At 41.2% G+C, this 23,993-nt stretch overlaps 1 protein-coding gene across 3 annotated transcripts; it reads left to right on the top strand.

Annotated features, from left to right (window-relative positions):
• Positions 1–1,568: 1,568 nt before the first annotated feature.
• On the top strand, positions 1,569–23,496 carry LOC148033803 (Calcium-binding EF-hand family protein). Of its 3 annotated transcripts, none has more exons than XM_087681801.1 (5): positions 1,569–2,859; positions 11,425–11,471; positions 22,400–22,572; positions 22,849–22,867; positions 22,955–23,496. In XM_087681801.1, the coding sequence occupies exons 1-5, from the start codon at positions 2,436–2,438 to the stop codon at positions 23,057–23,059; spliced, it is 768 nt and encodes a 255-aa protein (XP_087537927.1). In that variant the 5' UTR covers positions 1,569–2,435; the 3' UTR covers positions 23,060–23,496. The 3 variants fall into 3 exon arrangements, with proteins under 3 accessions (XP_087537927.1, XP_087537928.1, XP_087537929.1); XM_087681802.1 differs by having other exon boundaries at positions 22,400–22,615; XM_087681803.1 differs by lacking the exon at positions 22,849–22,867.
• Positions 23,497–23,993: the final 497 nt, after the last annotated feature.

Genomic DNA, 23,993 nt, shown 5'->3' with positions numbered 1-23,993 from the left:
AATTAAATAATTATGGGAGAAGGTACCATTCTTCCATCCATTTAAAATATCTGATTTGTTGAAGTTTTATGTTTTCATTTTTTTCAATACGTTCAAAAGTTCGTTACACTTTTGTTTTTGCCATATGTTCAAAAGATCATTTTCTTTCGTTCTCGTTTCACTACTATTTACTAATCCTAAAAAAGACTAATGACCAAGATTTGAATCTAACCTTAATAAAATAAAAAGATGAGGGACATAAATAACCAACTATCTGTGAGATAGGCAGCTCTAAATTCGAACTAAGTAAGAGAAAACAAGCTGACATATCTTATGAGTCTTATGGAGACATGTCGTTGCTTTTTAAGTCTAATATAGACTTCGGAGGTTGTAAGATTTCTTTGTAAAGTTTGAGCGAAATCAAGCATATGAATGCAATGCAGACAAAGCACAACCATTGACTAGTTAAATTCAGGAGAATACACACTTTAGTTAGGATATCCCTCTCTGCTTTCATGTAACCCCCTGATTTTTCTCCATAATCTTGTCCTTTCTCATGACTTTCATTGCAAAAATTCACAAACGTGCCTTGGCCAACCACTCTCAGAAGCTTGAAATCCTGAGGCCCAAGCTTCTCTACATCAGTGCTGATCGGAGCTGTTGATGAGCTCGCAGCTGTTCCTGTAGTTCCTCCATCAAGACCGCCATCGCTGGTGCTTTCATCTGAGCCACTTAAGGAAATGCGTGGTGGTGATATACTAACATCAGGCTTCTCCTCCTTGATGAAGCGCTTGGTATTGATCAGGGATTTTTGGGAATCAGAGTCATCCCATGAATGAAACAATGATGATTGTCGAATGATGCTGGACCGAGGGGATGGTCGGACAAAGGAACGAGAATGAGTGCAAAGCACAGCATGATCTCTGCCTGCAACCATTTCCGAGACGCATCATGTAGAGGAGCTCTCTGACTCCGAGATCGCAGAGCTGCGGATGTGGGGCAGGTGTGGGTCCCCGAATACATCATTGAAGTCAAATTCTCCGCCATGGCAGGCATGTCTCGGTCCATTATCGTCTCCATATGATTGAGGAGTAAGAATTGTGACTTTTGTGAGGTACGCTGGCTTCAATTTGCGCTCCCGAGCAGGGGCAGTCGTACCTGCCATAGCTAGAGGAAAAAAAATGCAGAGGGTAAGCTGCGGAGGGCGGCAACGGTGTGCACGATCCTTGCAAAGAGGGGGATGGCGCCGGAGGATGCATGCGAGAGGAAGGGCAAGGCGTAGAAGAGGTTCTTGAGGGAGGACCCAAAGAAGGGGGAAGCGGAAGGGTGTGGCAAGAGAGAGAGAGAGAGAGAGCTCGGAAGCAGATCAGACTCATGAAAGGGTTCTGAGATGAGAGGAAGGCAGTGGTGCGCAGGAAGAAAAACAGGGGAGGAGTGAAAGGAACGAGCAAGGAGGAGAAAGCCCAGACCCAAAAAGCGAGAGAAGAAAGAACAGAGAGAAGAGCGTCTCTGAAATTTTACCCCAAGAGGTTTTCCTTCTTTAACTTTAAAAAATAAATAAAAAAGATAATTACAAAACGTCACATAGCTGCAGCTGTACAAATTACGTTTAAATCTTTGGTCGAACCGCCCAGTGTGGAGCGACCCTTACGTTTTGCGCACATGGGAACGTGTGGAGAAATTCCAGTGGCGGTGCGATCATCGATGATCGATGAGAGAGAGGAGAGAGAGAGAGAGAGAGGTGTGTCGACTTGCAAGTTGCAAGAGGGAAGGCGAGAAGTGAGAGAGTATACAGAGAGAGAGAGAGAGAGAGAGCTTCGTGTCCCTCTGTGACGTCGCTGTGATGTCGTCGTCCCGGCAACTCATGGACTTCCTGCGATCCGCGTTCCGAAGCTTCCTGCGGGCTGCTCAACTCTGTGCCCTCGCCTGCTCCACCTGCCTCTTCCCAAGAAATCGGGCGCTCATCGCTGTCTGAGAAAGAGACTCCACTCCTGAGAGACATACTCGACAACACCATTTCTTCGACAACAGCATTTCTTCGTAACATCCAATCCATCCATCATCCATTCACTCACTCCTCCGCTCCTTTTCTGGCTGCGTAGTCCACGATTCTGGAGCATTTTCAGCGAGGATCATCAGGAGCCTGATTGCTTAGGCCCTGCAGGGGTATTTACTGCTTCAGGCCTCTTACTGAGGTGCTTATCGAATGCAATCGGCTACTAGGGTTTTCAGGAGCCACTGTAGAGGCAAAAATTATTTCTTAGCACACGAAAGGCTTCCTTTCCGTACGTTCATCTAGTCAGCAAATAAGTGGGCTAAAGTCACATCATTGCTAGGAGAAGTACAGTTTTGGACAGCTGATCGCAGGTTAAGGATCGCATCCAGTTTTGCAGGAGCTAACAGTCAAGCACACCCACCAAGAAAATAGGCAATCAAAGGACCCTACAGCCGAAGCCATGCATAGCCCTAATGGCTACTCTCCCGCTCCTTCTGCCCCTCCCATGCCATCTAGTTATGTTGAATCTACGTCAAGCAGTTACTCGGAACCTGCTAACTTCGACGGGAAATTCTCATACTCACAGCCATATTTTGCTCCTTACCAGCAACCTACCAGTATGCCGTCCAATACCAACGTCCCTGGCTGCTGTTCTATGAGCTATCCTTCTCATCAACAGTTCTATGGCAGGCAATCACCTTTCCCAGCTGGAACTGATCCAGAGATCGTACAGGCATTTCTATCTGCTGACAGAGATGGAAATGGTGCAGTGGATGCATTTGAATTGCAGATCGCACTATCTGCTACACAATCCTTCAGATCTGTCAGCCTGCGGACTGTTCGCTTGATGATTCACCTGTTTGGTTCAAGGAACTCCACATTAGGTAAACTTGAAAATGACTGATGCTTCTTTTCATGAGCTAAGCTCTCTTTGTTTTCAATGTGTTACTAAGAGCTAGGATACTTTGTCAATGAGCTTTGTAAAGATAATTTGCAAATGCTGCTAAAGGGTTTGCATTATTGTTTCTTTGACCTTGTCTACTAGTATCTTTAGTAGTGGTGTATTGCCATTGAAATTTTGAAGGGATTGTTTGAATTGTGTAACATACTTGTTAAAACACTCTTCAGTTCAGAAAACATTTCACAAGCTGGTAGTTACTTTGCTTGATTTTTCAAATGTATCAAAGGGTTTGTATCATGTTTTGTTAGGTTCAAGTTTGATCTTTTAATTTTGATTTTGATCTCTAGGTTGTTCATATGTTGTTAGTGGCGCTTTATAAGATTGAAGGGACAGTTGAACTCTTCAAGATGTTTGTTGAAATATGCTTCAATCTAGAGATGATCTTATTAGTATGATCATATATTGGTGTTGAAGCCCTTTTGAGATTAATAGATTCTCGTTGATGATATAGTGTTGGTTGGTTCCATTATCCAAGAGTGTTGGGATTCACATTTTAAGTAATGGCCTCAAGGTTTTCCACAAACCAGAGAGTTCACACTTATCAAAAACCTTATTGTGGAGCTCATAATTTATGCAAGTTATTTAAGCTAGGTGAATGAGAACTTTAGATTGATAGTACAACATAGAATATACTAGTAATATTATATACCTTGGAGTTATTTTGGTGTGAATGTACCCTATCATTGGACACTTTGTAATTCTCTTGTTTCGAGGGGGTTTTCAAATGTCAACACCACTTTTGGTGCAGATTATAACCTTAGGGCTTCTAATTTTATACATTTTGCACCAATGAAAGTACACACTACAGGCAAACTATGTGGTCTCAATCTCTGTTCCTTCCCCCCCCCCCCCCCCCCCCCCCCAAAAAAAAAAACCCAGAAAAGACAGCCTCGAATCCTATGTTTGGTATTGGAGTGGAAGACACCGATGCATCTTAAGTCTTTTGCCCACATGCTCTCTCTCTTTCTATTGTTTCTCTTTTGCTGCACACAAATTTGGAAGCACTTTGAAAAACACTGAGAGGGAACAGGTTTGTGGGCAATTGGTAGAGTGGAATCACTCGCATGCCATTTCCATATTTTGCATGCTACAAAAGCATCGTCAACCAAACCATGGTAGCAACGAGATCCTCTTCCGTCCATTCTATTAGGTGAACCGTTGAACTTAGGGTGTTTTGTTAAGAATTCTTGAGTGGCATGGTTTTCTTCTGTGGTCATCTTGAGGATCTCCTTGTTTGCTGGATTTTCCACCCCTCCTGGCTCCCTTCGCCTCATCTGAAACCAAGTAAGAATATAGTGTCATCTTGCCTTTTCTTGCTCTAGCTTTTATCTTGTCAAAATTTTTTGCCATCTTGTTAGATCAACAAGTCATTCTATTTTTAGCTCGTTAAACTAGATATTAAATTCAATGACAAAAATACGAATCCAATAGTGGAGATAGAATGCTCTGTTAGCATAATACATCTTATTGGTTGTGCAAGCATTTCAGTGGCCAAGCAATTTGACACATTATTATGGTATGTGAAACCAGCCTTCCTTCTTGGACATGGTGGTAATTCCCTTATTAGACACTTAATTACAACAATAAAGACATTGGACATTGACACTCCTTTTGGTATTTCTTTAACTTCAATTGCCAGTGGATTGATTACAAGTCAAGATTCTACAGGTCTTCCTACAGTCGCCAGCTCTAGATTGGTTCCTATCTGTTGTCCTAGCCTACAATGGTTTGTGTTCTATGTAGAAAATTGACTAGCACCCCCTTCTCTCTCTCTCTCTCTCTCTCTCTCTCTCTCTCCGTCTGTCAAGTGGTAGCCTTCTAAATCCATTTTTTAGCATTACCCAGCCATTAAATTAATTTTGAAAATGAAATAATTCTAAAAATTAATTTAAACCCTTTTGACCTTGTCTAAAATTAAATGTGCCTTTTGCAACATGGAGTAGTCCGCAAAATTTGTTAATCCTTAGATTGGCATTAGTTTATCAATTAATGCTAGTGCCTTGTGTCACCATTAACACTTATTGGCCAACCAATTGTCCTAGGGTCAAAACTGACACCAACTGACCACCAAAACCCAGTTGGTATAACTTATCACAACTTTTGGCCGTGACACCCATTGCATCTTGAGGGTCCTTGGCGTGTTATCATGAAATAACTGCCATGTGCTAAACAACATTGAACATTTGATTAATAATTTAATCAAATGTTATTAGCAAGATTAAGACATCTCAAAATTTCATGTTCTTGTGATAGACCTAATGAGGTCATTATGCCTTGAAGGCCTTGTATCTTGCCCAAGAGCAATATTTTCAACTTGCTCTCCATGATTTGAGACTTCTCCAAGATCAGACATTGCATTCCCTTCTTCCCCATATGAATGTCCATACTAAGAGGTAATACCATTGCTTAAAACATCTCATTGTATGAAGACATATTGCTGTAATTTCTTAGTTGAGAGCGAAAATCAGCACTAGCTCAAAGCTTTGGATTGCCATTAGGTGCTTCGAGCCCACCAAATCAGAGGATTGAGTGGTATCTGGACAATGGAATCATGAAACTAGCCTTTCTTCTTGGATAGGATGGTAATTCCTTGATGAAGCATTCAATTATAACAATCAACGAACAAAAATAAATTGAAATGCACAATTTATTTCGTGAGGGCATGTATTTTGAAACCTCACTTAATATGTGGATTAATTTTTAATCACATGATTAAGTAAATGTTGCACATGTGAGGTGCAACTGGGGTTAGAGTAAATTTATGAGCTCGAGATCTGAGAAAATCGCAAGATGTTAAAGGCAAAAGTTGCTATAAGTTATGTTGCACAGGTACTTGGTGGTATCTGGTGTCAATTGTTGTCCTAGGTCATTCATTTGGCCATAAGTGTCAGTTGGTGACAATAGAGATCTGGCGTTTAATGGTACCTAACATTGATCTAATGGTCAAAGATGGCACAGAGAGATTTGGGAGTGGAAGATGCCTAGCCAATTTAATTATTGACCAATCATTATTTTTTTGGGCACCGTAATAATTATTAGATTAATTTTCAGTAATTAAAGGATGAAAATTAATATTTAATGATGGATAATGTTGGAAAAACCATTTGGGAAGGCTGCCACTTGGCAAACTTGCCTATACAGGTTGGTAAAAGGCTGAAGAAGAGGAAAAACGAGATGATTCTTGCTGTAGCAAAGGAGGGGAGAGCTATGAGCAGCCATGGCCAGCCTATTTTCAGCCATTGCAGCCAGCTACGAGTGAGTTTTGAGGAGGCGTTTGCAAATTTGGACCCTCCATAGCTGGGTGATTGCATCCAGGTACAAGGTGACAGTTGATTTGGATGTCTCAGCTGTAGGCGATAGCATTTAATGCTGTTGTGGCAGGGCAGTAGCATTTGATTGATTTTCAGTCATTCTTTGGGACAAAACTCTGAATTTTCTCTCTCTATAGCTTTCTCTCTCATCTTCCAGCCATTTCACAGCTTTGCTCTGAAGATCTCAACATTTGGACCCTTGGAGGTTGAGAAATTCCAAATTTCTTTGCCGTTGATCCTAATTTATAGTAGAAATTAGGGTTTAGCAGTAGCCTTGGGAAGTGTGCTAAAAATTGGAAGCTCCAAGACTTGGATTTTTCAAGGCTGAAGGTGAATTTTAGCTAAATTCAGGCGGAGGACTAGCTAGCCATTGAAGTTGGGGCATTTCCATCGTCTATGAAGTGGGTGAAGGCCAATTAAGTGTCCAAATCAGGGGGCAAATCAGATTGAAGACTTGCTAGTTACTTTGGACAGCAAGGGGAGTTTGGATTGCGAAGCGGATCAGGAGAATCCCATTGTAAATCAACTTTTTCTTCAATAAAGCTAAAGAAATACCAAAAGGGGCACGAATTTTGGGGCCAATCGGGTGTGCATTGTTTAAGATCAGTAGTTAAATTTGTATTTTCAGATTTGCATTTATAGTTAGTTGCTCTAATTAAGTTGTAGTCAGGGATTTACCACCCATCCATGGAAGGAAGGCTGGTTTCAATTTACCTTAATGATCTTGGACATTGGACACTGCGTTGGCCCCAAAACTGGTGCCCCTTTCGGTATTTCTTTAACTTCAATTGCCAATGGATGATTACAAGCCGAGATTCTACAATCTCCTTGGCTAATCTAAAGACCCTTTGTTGTTCCAACTATCAGCAAATAAATTGGGCAATTTGCCCGTTGAATTTCACCCAGGACTTGGTCTAATTGGACCCCAATTGGCCAAACATTGCCCCAAATTTACAATGGATGGCTTGGCATATGAAATCCCTAGCAACACCATAAATTGCAGGTGTTGATATCAGTGTACGATGCCTTCTACTGATGGCTCGGCTCTTGAGGTGACTGTGAAACCCTAATTTTTGCAGAGATCGAGGGTCTACAATAGAATTCTCTTTGCTCTCTACCAAATCTAGTTGAGATCTGTGCCAAATGGTTGAGAAATGCTAAGATCTCTTGAGAATGGGCTGGAATAGGTGAGAGAATGGTAGAGGGGGAGAGAGAATTCAGAATTTAAGGCAAGAAAATCCTTGAATCAGCTTGCAGCCTGCACCAATCAGCATTTAATGCTGTCGCTTGCTGCGCTTGGAGCCTCTAGAATGCTGTTGTCTATTGGTGAATGCTGTCACCTGCTGCTAATGAAGGTCTTCGTATAGCCACCAGCTCTAGATTGGCTCATTGTCTGTCCTAGCCTCCAATGGTTGTGTTCTATGGCATAAAATTGACCAGCAGCCCCTACTCTCTCTTTCTTAGGCTTCAAAACCAATTGAATGGTTGAGACCTAGCGCCCAAAAACGTTTTCTTAGTTTGCATTGCCATTTTTGCGAAGTGGCAGTCTTCTAAACCCCATTTTCTAGCGTTATCCAACCATTAAGTTAATTTTCAAAATTAGATATTCTAAGAATTAATTTCAACCCTATTGACCTTGCCCAAAAATACTTATTGGCGAACCAATTGCCCTAGGGTCAAAACTGACACCAATTGACTACTGAAACCTAGTTGCCATAACTTATCACAACTTTTGGCTTTGACACCTACTATATCCTCGGGTTCCTTGGCTTGTTACCATGAAATAACTGCCATGTGCATCACATGTGCCAAACAACCTTGCACATTTGATTAATTACTTAATTAAATGTTATTGGCAAGATTAAAGCATCTCAAAATTTCACGTCCCACTTGATGATCTCATTATGCCTTGCATATTTTCTAACAACAACATTTTCAGCTTGTGGTCCATGGTTTGAGCCTTGCCCAAGATCAGACATTGCATTTTCTTCTTTCCCATATGGATGTCCATACTAAGAGGTATCATCATTGCTTGATTCCATCTCACTGTATGAAGATATTCCTGTAATTTCTTAGCTGAGAGCAAAAATCAGCACTAGCTCAAAGCTTTGGCTTGCAATCACGTGCCTCGAGCCCACCAAATTAGAGGATTGAGTAGTATCGTGGCAATGGAACCATAAAACCGGCCTTCCTTCCCAAATAGGGTGGTAATTCCTTGATAAAGTACTTAATTACAACAATCGGCGAACAAACACAAATTGAAATGCACAATTTATCTTAATAATCTTGGACACTAGACACCTTGGTGGCCCCAAAACTGGTGCCCCTTTCGGTATTTCTTTAACTTCAATTGCCAATGGATTGATTACAAGCGAGATTCTCCAATCTTCTTGGCTAATCCAAGGACCCTTTGTTGTTCCAACAATCAGCAAACAAATTAGGCAATTTGCCCCTTGAATTTCACCTAGGATTATGATTAGTTGGGTTTGAGCTTTTGCCTTGATTTTGAGATCAAATTCTGATCAATTTCAGCTCAGTTTTTGATCAGTTTGAGAACCGTTGATGGTCACTTTTGGAATCGGTTTTGTATTAGTTTTTGCATTAGTTACTGGTCAATTTTTGCAATCAATTTGTTGTCACTTGCAGCAGTTTGTGATCAGTTCTCAGATCAGCAAGTGATTGGTTTATGATCAGATTATGGTCAGTTTTCAATGGTTTTCAATTGGTTCTATGGACAACAACATGTTAGTAAATGCCACTTGACAATTTCATCCATGGTTTATGTTGACAATACCCTTTACTAGGGTTGTGGAGTTAGAACAGTTGAGAAACATGAGTTATGGATGCATCCAATGGGTTTCTAGCAATAGTTTTGGGCTAATTCTTTGTATTATCTGATGTTTATGCTGGCTGAAAATCTTCAGCAAGGTTTGGGGCATATGGTATGGTTGGACAATAGTGGCTAATGTTGTGACTATGATGCGGTATGGAATTTCTAGTGCAATATGCTTTTTCTTTGGCACGATGCAATGCAATCAAGGACAATTGCAGGGATTTCAAGGGGAGGTCTGTCATGCGGATGTGTGTCATGAGGACATGTATTTTTGAAACCTCACTTAACATGTGGATTAATTTTTAATCACATGGTTAAGAAAATGTTGCACATGTGAGGTGTAACTGCGGTTAGAGTAAATTTACGAGCACGGAACTCCAGGAAATCACGGGATATCAAAGACAAAAGTTGCTACAAGTTATGTTGCACAGGTATTTGGTGATATCTGGTGCCAGTTGTTGGCCTAGGTCATTCATTTGGCTATAAGTGTCAATTGGTGACACTAGAGAAGTGGTGTTTAATGGCACCTAACACCAATCTGATGGTCAAAGATGGGGCAGCGACACGTGGGAATGGAAGTTGTCTAGCCAATTTAATTATTGGCTAGTCAGATTATTTTTGTGGATACCAAAATAATTACTAGATTGATTTTTAGTATTTAAAGATTGGCAATTGATATTTAATTGTGGATAATGTTGGAAAAACCATTTGGTAAGGCTGCCATTTGGTAAACTTGCCCATGAAGACTTGTGGGAGGCTGAAGAAGAGGAAAAACATGACCATTCTGTTGTTGTGAATGGTGAGGAGCTGTTGGAGCTGATTGGGATTGTTTTTTCTACATTTTCCAGCAGGAAAGAGCACGTTGGCTGCAGGCGACAGCTCTTGGGGATCTCCAAATTGCAGTTGACAGTATCTAGGCTTCTGGTGGCAGCATTGATTGTAGGCGATAGCAAGGAGAGGGTTCCCAGCAACAAGCTACAGCATCTACAGGTTATTGAGACACGGGGGCAGTAGTAAATGACTGATTTTCTTTAGTTCTTTGCGAAGAAAGTCCGAATTTTCTCTCTCATCTCCAAGCCTTTCTATAGCGTTGCTTTGAAGATTATAGCATTGAGATTACTAGAGGTTGAGAAATTTTAGATTTCTCCGATGTAAACCCTAATCTGAACAAAAATTAGGGTTTAGTAGTAGCCTCGAGAAGTGTATTAGAAATTGGAAGCTCCAAGACTTGGATTCAACGGGGTAAATCTGTTTTTAGTCAAATTCAAGTGGAGGGACAAGCAAATCAATGAATTTTGGGCATTTTTCATCTCCATCAAAGCGGGTGAAGGCCAATTGATTACCGAAATTGAGGGGCAAATCAGTTTGAAGACTTGCCAGTCATTTTGGACAGCAAGGGGAGTTGGAATACCGAAAGGGATTGGGAAAATCCCATTGTACATCAACTTCTTCTTCAATTAAGTTAATGAAATATGGAAAGGGGCACCAATTTTGGGGCGATAGGGTGTCCATTGTCCAAGATTGTGAGTTAATTTGCATGTCTCAGTTTTGTAATAAATGTTGTTGCTGTAACTAAGTTGTACCTAGGGAATTACTATCCATCCATGGAAGGAAGGCTGGTTTTAACGTGAAATTTTGAGATGCTTCAATCTTGCTAATAACATTTGATTAAGTTATCAATGATGTTGGCAGGAGAACAAAGATGACTCGTTTCCATTTACCACATTTCTAGATAGTCACAAGGGTTACATAGTCGCTTAAAATTTGAAAATAGGAAGATGAGACCGATTTGGTTGATAATGAGAACTTGATGAAGTACAGTTGATTCTTCCCTACTATATGGTGATAACACTTGAAGGACTAGGATTTAGGGACACAAACCAAAATGTATCTTGGGTTATCAAGAGTGGAGTGGCTCTTCAAAGGATGTACAGCCAAGTGGAAACATGAACTTGAGGATGGCTCTGATTGGGAGTGAGTGAGTTTGATGCGATGTATTTTCAGATGAATTTTAGATTTTCTTGTTGTTTAGTGGTTTAGGCTAGCTTGGACTTTGAATACAGGCATTGAACACTGACTAGGATGATTCCATTGTTAGGTAAATGCTTAAACCTGGTAAATGCTGCTACATTGATGGTGTCTGCCTTGTTTATTCATGTGCCTTTTATATTCTTAATCTGACTTATTTAGAATGTTCATTAAGTGATTTTTTCTTAGCATTCTTTGATTGTGCTTATAAGAATTTCAAAAGGGAATTGTAATATGCATTTGGATATGCGATATAGCTTTTTTATGGGATTCTTACTAAGTTTTCTTGTGGACTCATCCATTATTTAATATGCAGGACCAATGGAATTTGTGGCATTATGGAAAGCTCTGAAGGAGTGGAAGGTATTTTATGTACAATATTTATCATGTTTCAAATTGTTTTCCCCTTTATGCTGTTAGCTATATGTCTACATCATGGCTCCTCCTGAATGTAGGAGTTGCTGAGCCGCCCTAATGATGCCATGTTATAAACAAATGGGCACACACTTGTAGGTTCTCCACTTGAGCTTTGGTATATTGAAACCACTCAAAGCTTAGGGTAAGGTGCTTCCAGAAAGATAAATGTAGCTAGTAAGGCTCAGAGTCCCTTACTATCTTGCCTCAGAGTCTTTTGGTGACTGTGTCTGAACATGTGGTCTATTTGCCTATACTTTCAAAGAGCTCGTCTACTGTAGTGATGCACAATCCAGCTTTCAACAGATTTTACACTGCTTGAACAGATCTCCAGAAGAAATAATGCAATGGGTCACCTGCTACCAGCAGCAATTCGTAAAAAAATAGGCTTTCAAGATACTGAGATTGAAAATGCAGTAAGAGAAACAGTTGTGTAGGGTGCACATGGTTTTTGTGACAAATATGGAGATGATAAGAGCATGGAAGCTCAAAATGCAAGCTTTGATAGCACGTGGGAAAACTAGGAAGTAGTAGACTATGCAAGAATTGAGGGATTGATGGGTTCACATTCACACTTTTGCAAGAGAAGGCAAGATGTGAGCAATGTAAGAACATGCCTGATTTTGAATGTAGAAGGTTCACGAGAGGGTTATGTAGGAAACAATGATTGAAACTCTATGAAACCCTATCTATCAAGTGCTAGGATAATGACTGGGCATCCAAATTTAACCAATCCATGCTCAAAAAGAGGCTAGGATATTCCAATGTCCAGCCAAACTTTGGCTCAGTTTGCATGTTGATTGTTAGCAGATCGTCCCTTGGACATGCATGTGGCAGGCAGACAGCCTGTTGGGCAGGTGGAGTGCAGTGCAGGCAGATCGGGCAGCAGGTCACAGGTGGTGTTTTTATGGCAGTAGGTCGGGCGTTTTCAGCAGGCCAACCTGATTATTTCTGCTGGCTATTTATAGCCTGCCTGGCCATGTGATCATGTACATTCTTGTCAAAGAGATTGTTGCTATGTTTGTTGTGTTCTTCTATTGTTTTGGTGTGAAAGCTTCCTTATCTACAGGCACATTTCACCTTCTAGCTGGAGAAGGGTTTTTCCCCATGTGTATGCCAACCTTGGGTGTGGTTCTATAGTAGCTTAGAGATTGTACTATCTTTTATTCATTCTCACATAGTGGATGACATTCTAACACCCTCTCTCTTCTCTTGCTACTCACTGTGCACGCGCACAAGTAGCTGAGTATTGACCTGACAGTGGTACAAAGCTACCTTCTCCTCTGCCACGTAGCTCGTGTGCTCCTGCTGCCACTACCACCATTGAGTATAAGCTTGGCCCTTAATACTTCCATCTTATGCTAGGTGTTGCAGAAGTTTACGTGGCACCTTCAGCCCTGGCTTGTTGTGGGGAATGTACTGGTTGCGTTTGCCTGTTTGTGAGTTGATCACTTGCTTGCTTATGATTTGATGTTGCCTGCATCGTTGCTTGCTTGTCATTCCTTGCATTGTACTTGCTCTCACTTGTTGATGCCATCATCGTCACCTGCCCTGTGCTTGCGTACTTCTCATCACATGCCACCTTGCCTTTCGCCACATCTGTTAGCCGATAGGAACAAATAGACCTTCAAATCATTTCTGCCGCTCATTTGATGCTACCAACCTTACTTGCCACATCTCCAACCATTGCCCTCAATCAGCTGTTGACAGTCTGACATCACTCGACAGCTCTCCTCTTGCTATTCACCGTGTGTATGCATGTGTGCATGTGTGTAGCTGAGCGTTAACCTAACAGTGGTATCGGAGGTACGTTCTCAGCCGCCACTTAGCTCTTGTACTGCCACTACAAGAGCCTCCATTGAGTCTCAACTATGCCATTAATCTCTACTTCCTTCCTACCCAACTTGTGGTAGAAGTTTGCGTGGCACCTTCAGCCTTGCTTGGCTGTGTAGAATGTGCTTGTTTGCTTTGTTTGCTTGCAGTTGCTCTCTTGCTTGCTCATGATTTGATGCTACCATTATCGTTGCTCGCTTGCCATTGCTTGCATTGTTTAGTTGATGATGAAGGCTATATTGGAGTCATATGATCTTGTGGAGTTGGTGACGAGAAAGATCAAGTGTCCAATGGTTAAGGATCCCAAAACTCTTTCTACCTCTAAGAAAGTTGATTTGGAGAAGACCCAAGCGGCATTGGGACAAGTTGAATGCGCACATTTGCTCGTTTATCATTCTCTCATGCACACTGGTAGTCAGTACAAATGTGAATCATATGATGGATGCATTTCATGGTTGCATTTGGAGTAACTTTACAACTAGGTATAGATACACACCATGGATTCCAACAAGTTTGTATCCATGAAGGATCACATTAACAAGTTGCAAATAATGGGCTTTATTCTTCTTTAATTTCTTTTGGACGGACTGATGCCATCACATGGGAAGAGTTGGTGCCAGTGATATTGGATAAGGAGGACAATTTCAAGCTACACTCTCCATCAAAGGGGAATTTGAAGACTTTGATTGGCCAAAATTCAAGCATAAAGAAGAAGAGATAGGCTATTGGAAGAAGAATTTTTCAGATAAGGACACGAAAGAGGACAAGAAGGAGACTTCCAAGAAGGATTCCGAGCCTTCAAGAGCAACAATTGCTCCAACCTTATCAGCATTTCTTCATTTAGAGGTGTTAGAGACATCTTCAGCAAAGGATTCAGCATTGATGGTACCCATGTTGAGTAACCAAAGTCATTACAATTTACACGCAGTAGCAAATAATTGTACCATGTTAATTCGTAAATTTGGCCTCCATTTACAACCCGAAATGCTTTATTTGTATTTTATGGTTTGCTATAGATTCTACCTTTAAATAGGGCATGGACATTATTGTCTTTAACAATCACACTCATTCTTTAGTCGGTCTCCCTCTTCACCAATTACTGATCACCTTTACCTCTCCAATGCCTTGTGGATGCTATCCCTTGGGAGTGGCCTATGTGCTGCCTTCTGGAGCTGATTTGCTGCTGCCTATCACACATGGATTTGCCACCTTGACTCCGTTGGTTGTTGCCTAGCCTACCATCCTGTTTCAGGAGCTGCCTATTGCCCGTTCTTCAGCCTACAGCCCGAGGTGATTTGATCATTGCTTGTTGATATGCGTTTTGTGTAGCCATAGTTATTACCTTGTTGTCTATCATCATCATCATTGTCTTTTTCATTAGGTGGCCCTTCTTCTTGTTGGCGATTTGCATAGTTGTTAGGTATGAAGGTACGATATGATAAAATATGGTACTAAATAGTACCTTATGATTTTATAAGGTACGGTATGATATTAGTACGAAATAAAACTTATTAAAAAAATCATTAAATTGTAATAAATGTTTAAAGTGGAAATAGCCATTTCATTACAATTTACAAAATAAGATGAATACATGAGGGTGGCCCTTGCAATTGCATGCACTGTGTGTAACATACGATGCATCATATAACTAGAGTCTAAAGACTAGTATATGCATGGATAATGGATCATAGTGGCATGATAGTTGATATAAAATAGAGAGAGACCTATGAATCTATAGACTATGAAGAGGCATTACTAAAGTTGACTCCTCGATGTCAGATGATGAGACACTCTCATACTCATCCTCATTGATGAGGTTACCATCATCATCAAATGATGGCTCCCTAGGTGCCGATTGTGTAGGCAAGGGGGGATGTCGTCATGAGGCACAGGATGGGAGCTACTAGAGCCTCTCCTTACATATGTTTGCAAGTCACTTGAGCCACCCTCCCCGATGTCAAAGGGTGCAAATGACCACGCCCTTGCTACCACCTACTCGAACTCCTCGCCCATGAGCATGCTAACTGCAAGTGTCACAAGTAACTGCTGCTATAAGCTCTCTATAGAGCTCTGCAAAGATTATCTCCTTCTCATCCATCTTTTGATGTATACTCGGAAGAGTGTTACCCATCAAGTTAAATGTATGAACATTTACCTACACAATGTACATATGATTGTAAATGCTAAAGTCTAAAGTGTAAAGTATAAGCTTTAAAGTTTAAAACAATAGATTTCATATTTTATAGTTAAGTGTTTACGTGCTTTGGACTACCGATGCTCATCATAGCTCTCATCGTGCGTAAGTTAGTACGGCAATAGACTAGCCGCTCTAATTATCGTGTGCTAAGTTTGCGAATCTTTGTATGAATGAGAAAATAGGCGCTCCAGTTTCTCTCACATGTACTAGAAGAGCAATCTTGAGGAATGACTCTCATGGCTAAGGGTTGAAGGGTCTCCAATGCGTATCCAAAGTTTTGCCAACAAAAATAAAGGCTTCACAAGTGACTTGCACATACACTCCTCCAACACTACATTGTGGTCATCCACAGGGATCACACGAGTCAAATAAGTAAGCTGGTCCAAATTGAGCTCTCTATCATCCATGACCGTTGGCGACTTGTAGATTGGATGTACCAATGCAGCAAAACCATAGATGGGCTTATGCATCCATGTCCATCTCTTCTCTGTTATCTTTGGAACTTATGCACGTTGTGTCTCTATGATCACCGTGGAAGCCATAGTTATCTGGAACAGGGAACGGGAACGGGAACGGGATCCCTTGGAACGGGGGGAATGTCCAAGATTGGGGAACGGGAACAGGGGGAACGACACATGTCTTAAGTGTCTCAAATATGCTTTGCATGACACAAATTGCCCCAAAGAATGTCCCTCTAATTGCCCCAATACCCCTCAATGCTTGAAATTGATCCAAATGTCCTAAAATTGACTCGATTACCCCCATAACTCCAAATTGCCTTGAATTGCCTCAATTATCCAAATTTCCCTTGAAATTAGATAATATAAATGGATGAATACCTTGGAATTGAGGATAGGCTGAAATTTGATTGTGATTTGCAAGAGTTGATAATGCATCAAATTTGAACTTTGCATAGACTCCTAATTGTCTTGACACTTTGAATCTTCAACCCGAGAGAGAGAGAGAGAGAGAGAGAGAGAGAGAGAGAGAGAGAGAGTAGTGTGTGCACATTAGGCAAGAAAAAACCAGAAAAAACGTCAATTTTTAGTCAACAGGCCTGGAACGGCCGTTCCAAACTGGGAACGGTAGGGAACATTCCCTGGCCGTTTCACCTCCTTGGAGGGTTTGGAACGCGTTAGGCCGTTCTTACAGGCCGGAATGGCTGTTCCTTGTTTCTATGGTGTAAGCACTTGCCTCCACTAATGTTGCTTTAAAGAAGTGAATGAGAAAGCCCATAAATGGCCCTTGGCAATCACTCATATGTAACACCCTATAAAAGGGAGTGAGGACAATGACAATGACAATGAGATAGACTTTCTGCCAAAACTGCTCATTAAGGCACAAGCGATGCATGGCTTTGGCCTCTATCTCATACTCATCCCACTCATTCCATAGAGTGGACACCACTATGTGGCGCAAGGCAGACGACACCTCATAAAGATGTTTGAGCAACCACCATATGTAAGTAAACCGGTTCGAAGAAGGCTTCTTCAACTCAAGTGTACTATGCTCAAGATACATTGCAAGCACCTTTACCTTTACCGTGAAGAAGTTGACAATTCATGTAGCTTTGTGGACCACTGCCTTCACCCACTTGAGCTTCCCAATATCTTCCATGAGCAAGTCCAAACAATGACTTGCACATGGAGTCCACAAAATCGTGGGAAACTTGGCCTCAAGTAAATGGCCCATGCTTTGATAATTCGATGCATTGTCGGTAACAACTTGCACCGCATTCAAGGGGCCCACCTATAACCACAAATTATAGATAGGTAACAATACTTGGAGGTTAGAAAGAGAGAGAAAGTTGAGTCTTTCAAGTTTCAAGATTCAAGAATCAATACTTGGAGGCTAGAAAGAGAAGGAGAGAGTTGAGCCTTTCAAGCTTCAAGATTTAAGAATCAAGAGAGATAGAGGTTTGGGGGGAAGAGAGAATCGAGATAGGTATTAGAGAGAATAGGGAGATAGATAGTTCTGCATAAATTATAATGAAAGAAAGTGAAACAAATTTAAAAGGCAATGTATACCTCAAGGATAGCTTGCTAAATGTGGCGGTAGATGAATGTGCCTATCGTTTTCCTCCCCCACTTGCTGGTGTCTATGGCTTGCAAAAAGTAAGTGCCGAGCGGACATGAGACTAGTATGTTGATGATACCTCGTTTCTTATGATGACTCCATTCGTCGGTGAGAATGGAGCAACCATATTTTATCCATGCGGCCCGAATAGGCTTTATCAATCCTCTCCTCCTCTTCATCAATCTTTTTCATCCTCATGTTGTTAGATGTGACACCGATCCATCCTTCACATGGACCCACATTGACAATGGCTTTAACGATATTCTTCCATTGCTCTTGCTTTAGGACATTGAATGCAAGATTGCACTCAATCACTGTGTGTAAAATTTCAATGTCCATAATTCTCTAAGAAAGGCAACCGATCCACGCACATGTTCGGGAGTTTGAGAGAGAGGATTGTCTCACAAGTGCCAGATGAGCCTTCACTCTTTGTCTTTTGCTAGCGGAGCTAGATGCGGACTCGGAGCCCCCACCACCAATGGTAGAGGCCTCTCCCGCATTGGTTGAAGATAACGCTCACATTCGATGCTTCCTCATTAGTAGGCATAGGAGTTGGTCGTGATACACTACTTCCTCCTCTTGTGGATCCACCTCTCATCTTGGCGAGAATCTCATCCACGATACTTTGAAGAATTTTCTTGCATGGAGCAACTTGCCCCCTTGTCTTGAAAAGATGTTGGAGAAGTCGGGTTGCACCACTTGTACAATGCTTCTTGCAATATGTGCATGTCCAATGGTGGGAGTTGGACTTCTTTGTGTCCTTCTCCACATGAATGGTGTGAAGGCCTCGTGCTTCTCATGAGTCATGGTGCCAATGTTGGATGGAGAGGCTTGAGAGAGAGAGAGAGAGAGAGAGAGAGAGAGAGAGAGAGAGTCTTGACTTGAAAGTTAAAAGAGAGGGAGAGGGTTGGGGTAAAGTTGAAAGAGCAAGAGCGAGAGAGGGGATGTGAGAGGCTTGAGCCTTGAGCCTTGATAGGGTGCGGGAAAGAAGAGAGAGTGAGAGGCTAGAGCTTCACGAATCACAAATCAATTCAAGATCCAAGGGAGGGAGATGAGAATGGCAAATGCTTTGCTGAATTGGTGTGGAAGCATGGAGGAGAGGAGCACCTTTTTTAGAGAGAAGGGTCAAACAGTCAAAGAGGGGTCAATAGTCAAATAGGGCTGCTAGCTGGATGGAATCGAAGGGGGGCTAGGGGAGGAGTGCATAGTTGGAAAAGGTGGTGGGCTGAAGTATCCAAGGCTTCCCACCCCACTAAAGTGCCACACAAGATGACATGGGCCTAGAAACACATAGGTAGGATGCGCCAGACACGGTGGCCAAGAATGGCTTGTTTTATTATACGATTTTGTACGGATACGTATCGTATCATACGGTACAAATTGTAGTACTATAGGACATATGGATGCAATTATGGCGACCTGTTTTCATATTGGACAAACTTGCATTTTGGTGCTCCAGCTGCTGCCTATCTCCACATGTGGCTCATACCAGCCATAGTATGTTGAGATGGCGTTTCGGGCAGCTTGAAATGGAATGATTTTTTCTGCCTGAAATGAAAATGCAGAAACATGTCCATAGTGTTTTTGGTCTCCTCCACTCTCTCTTGTCCACGTAGTTGTTAGCTCTCTCTTGCTGCTGCTGTTGCTCCTTATTTTTCCTCCTCCTCTTCCCTATTACTCTCCCAATGCTCATTGTTTGTAACTCACTATTTTATGTACTTCAATCTTGTAATGATTATGTATGATGCTAGTTGTAACATGTTTAAACTTCATGAATTGTGTGACATAAAGGCTTGAAAACACAAGCTAATCAAGTGCTATGATGACTTAGCAGATGGAGACCTCCAAAACAGTAAAGTGATAGCTGAAAATAGGCCGCTTAGGGTTGGATAGTGATGGGCTATAGTCGGTGATAGTTGGACAACAAATTTGTACGGTAGAGTGAGTGACCTGCACAAAAGGATGAGACTGAATGGTGGGCAGTCTTGTCTATTGATTAATTAAGTGCAGGATGAGACTGAATGGTGGGCAGTCTTGTCTATTGAATTAGGACTGAATGGTGGTTCCCCAAAATTTTTCATTAATTAAGTGCAGGATGAGACTGAATGGTGGGCAGTCTTGTCTATTGAATGGTGGACACTTAATTAATGAAAAATTAGGGTTTTGGGGAACCACTAAAACTCTCTTGAACCGTGCATAAAATTTGTATTTTTCATTAATTAAGTGTATTTTAGGGCTATTTAAAAATGCTAATCAGTTTTAAAGCATATTTTAGCTTAACACTCTCTCTTAGGCTCAAAATTGAGCTTGAAAGGGCAGGCTTGCAAGGTTTACCCCAAGGCGTCCCACCCCAAAGCAGCCAAGGCATTGGACAAAGGGTGCAGGTTAGTTGCCCAGTGGCCTACCAAGACTACAGAGGCGATGATTATCTTACCAAGGGAGTCCAAGTAGTTACCCTAGAGAAGATAGGGCATCGGACAAAGGGTGCTCGTTGGTTGCCTAATGGCCTATCAAGCCCTACAAAGGCGGATGGAACCACATTCGACCTTTTTTTTTTTTTTGAAAAGTTAATTTTAGGGTGGTGGCTGGTTAAGTAACAGTGAGCTAGAAGACGAGAGTAGGGATAGTACACCCAACACACCACAAAACAGTGCAAGCTTATCCAACCACTTGAGGATGTCCTTGACAAGGAAAGATAATAAAGTATCATGGGAAGAAGGATGGTCGTATAAGGTGTCAATTGAAACAGCCAGTGGTGCTCCGCACAATGGGATGCATGATATGCTATATGCTGAAGAATGCTTATGTAGTAGGTGCCACCTGGATAGTGTCCCTCTTTGGGAAATTGTTCACTTGTCCAAGTGCCCTAGTACAAAGATGATGAAATCATGCAATGCATAGAGGAAGGTACAACCAAGGGGGGGAGGGCTGATGTCGAAGACGATTCAAAACATGTAGAGTACCAAGAAGGGTAGGAATCCTCGCTCAACCTGGATGTCGATGCTGAAAGAAGGAAGAGGAGCCTGAGGATGTTGGTCTTCATGTGGTGCCAAGAACCATATGGATGAAGATGATGAAGCATACCTACTGGAAGAGCAAGGATAGGAGTCACTACCATGATAGCAGCGAGAGAGATGCTGTACGATCCGTCGTGGGAGGGGAAGCCTCCATGTTGGTAGAAGAGCAAAACTCTAAGTAGATGGAACCATGAAAGGAAACAGTGCACACCTTTTTTCTCCAACTCCGAAAGGATTGGTACAAGCTTGCATGTTAGCTCCACATTGAAATACAAAACCTTGCAAAAGAGATTAAAAAATCTGTAAGCACTGAGGTGAGTAGTGAGATGCTCCAAAAACAAAACTGATACTGGTAGGACAGAGAGTGGGCATAGACTATGCTGTAGCTCATGATGTTGCAGGTTTGTGGTGATTTGTTGTGGCTGGGGCTCCATGGATTAGTGCACCTTGGAACACATTAAGAATCCCCAACTCATCATAATGCTTGTACTGTGGTACAATCTTGCTACGGCATGTCATACATATATTCTATAATCGTAAAAGTGCAGTAAGCGTTTTTATGAATGTCACTTGCCCTCGTTCTTGTAGTATTCAACTTTCAGAAAATTCAGTGTCCTTCATAACACCAGATAACGTGACCAGAAAAACATCAACTTTAGTATTTACTTTGACGAAGTTTTTGTAGTCTTAAGGATGGCTCAAGGGAAAGGAAAGCCTAAGAAGTGGTACATCAAGAAAGTGGAGATCATTAGAAAGAATGCAAAATGATTATGCCATGTGCAGATGAGATGTAGCCTATTTTAACATGTTTTGAGCATAAAGCAATCAGCAACGCCCCATCAAACATTTGGATTTAGATCTTTAGAACCATAGCTATGATTTATGTCAACTATTCACATGAAGCCACTTGCTTTTGTTGGATGGAGGTAGCACCTACTATGTATCTACAGTTACTGGCCCTTTGGGCACAATCACTCAAATTGATGAATTTAGCTGATTATGGCTCATATTAATGGAGAAAGTCTCTATCGCATGCTGATATCAGAAAGCATACAATTAAGTATAGATGCTGCTTGTGGCAGACATGAGATTATATGAACATGAGTATTGGAATAATGATGGGTATAAGTAGGGAATGGAAATGAGTGTGTATGGGAATGGGATAGGATCGGGATACTTAGTACTGCTGTGACAGCCACAACAAATGAATTATTACAATTTTGTGCTCTTTCTAGCTACATAATACCTTTAGTAGTTCATCTCACGTCCCTCCAGTTTCTAGTACTCGTTTTGCAGTACTCGCAATGTGAGTGTTTTGTCTGTTGTGGTTTGACTCCTGTCCCAACCACAACAGATCAACTCTTAGAGTGTTCTTTGTTCCTTAATACCTGTAGTTCATATCTCATCCCTGCAAACTTCTAGTATGCATGTTACAATGCCAGTGGACCATCAAAAAGTACAATAAGTGTTTTATTTTAAGGAAAAAAACAAAAGGGCAATGTTCTTGTGCATGTTTGTGCACCCTTTTTCTTGTTAGGGTTATCTAGTGAGCAGTCATTGATGATCTTTTTTAATGAAACTACAATCAGATGGAAAATTGAAACTGGGCATCTACATTTGAGTTTTCAAGAGTTGTGTCACTTAATTCTTAGCCACAAGAGATGGGAGAATTTTAGGGGCATTTGCATTATTAGAATTATAATAGCTGGGAAGACCTTTACCATTGTTCTTTACTATGGTTTTTGATAATGCAGAACATCTTTGAGAGATTTGATCAGGATCATAGTGGGTCTATTGACAAGATTGAAATGCGAGATGCTCTTCTAAGTCTTGGTTATGCAATTCCGTCTCCAATCCTGAACTGCCTTGTTGAGAAATATGACAGAACTGGTCAAGCCAAGGCGATGGACTATGACAGCTTTGTAGAGTATGTCAAAACCTTATTTTTACCAAAAGTTTCTCTTATCAGTGTAAGATGTTGGCTTTGTCCTCCCTAAGACATCACAGAGTATCTGGAGCTTAGCTGCATTGTCAAGCATTATTTTTATCAACAGTTTCTCTTATCAGTGTAAAACATTTGGATTGTGTCCTAAGATTGTATGCAAGTCCTTGTCTACTAGTGGGTTTAAGATTAGTAGTCTCCAGGCCTAGAAGTGATGGAGAGAGGTGGAATGCTAATTGTGGTTTTTGTGTTCTGTTTCAGATGCGGGCTTGTTGTCAAGGTACAAAACAACAGTTCAAATAACTGTTTTGCTTAAGAAAAAATTCGTGCTTGTTTTTTACTTTTATTTGAAACATAATCTTTGCAGGGGTTGACTGAGAAGTTTAAGCAACAGGATAGACAACTGACAGGCTACGCAACGCTGGATTATCAGACATTCATGCTTATGGTGCTTCCTTTTATAGTTGCATGAAGGCTGGTGAGAAGGTTCAGATGTAGATGAGGATTTCCAGTTCTTTGTAAAGTATTGCACCAATGAATTTTAGAGGGACTGTTTTGTGTGTGGAATTTATAATTATTTTAAAGATCAGGATACCATGATCAGGATCTATTATATCACTCAATGACCACACAGATCACTATTTACATTCACCGTTATGTTGACTCTTGAGGCTCTGGCTTGGATCACTGTCATTCTGCATCTTCACAGTTCATATATATGAAACATAGTGGTTGTACAGCTCGAAATTTTTCTTTGCAGTAAAGACACTGGGCTTTGCTTGATGCAACTTTCACCCAGCCTCACTGTCCCAGACAAGTAAGCTTTAGCCAATAATGTCAAAAAGAAAGATAGTGGTGCCATCCATGAAATTGCTTATGGTTAGCTACTCTTTCTTCTCTTGTGATAAAGTTTTCATAACAAGTGCTCCCATTTGGTGAAACTGTATGGCAGGTACAGGACATCATGATGTGTTAACAAAGTAAAGCTCACCTCTTCTACCCCTAAGGAATTGCCAGTTTTACCACTGTGCAAGAATCTAAAGTTTTACATTAACAAACCACAGTGGTAAAACTGGCAATTCTTGGGCTATGGACAATTTAAAGTGTGTGCTTTGTTAATGTAAAACTTTAGATTCTTGATATATGTATTGAGTATGGCTACAAGCTAAAGTGTGGGTTTGATCTTGATGTTCATATGAATTTTGACTTGGGTAAGATTTGTACGAAGTAACAAATCTATTTTTACCTAAGGCGAGCCACTTGCAAAAATTGAATCACTTGTTAGTGCAAATATCTTGGTGAGAAATTGAATTCACCAAAGCATAAGGTTTGGTATACAAAACCATCTTTTACTATTATTAATAGAAGGTTTTGTGGGTGGCCATGTGGCGCACACAGAGGGCCCC

This window comes from Lygodium microphyllum, chromosome 7 (assembly GCF_053477565.2).
Source record: "Lygodium microphyllum isolate KBCC chromosome 7, Lygodium_microphyllum_v1.1.10, whole genome shotgun sequence".
Taxonomy (NCBI): domain Eukaryota; kingdom Viridiplantae; phylum Streptophyta; class Polypodiopsida; order Schizaeales; family Lygodiaceae; genus Lygodium; species Lygodium microphyllum.
Note: the sequence above shows the minus strand (reverse complement) of the source record. Positions and strands in the feature narration are given on the sequence as shown.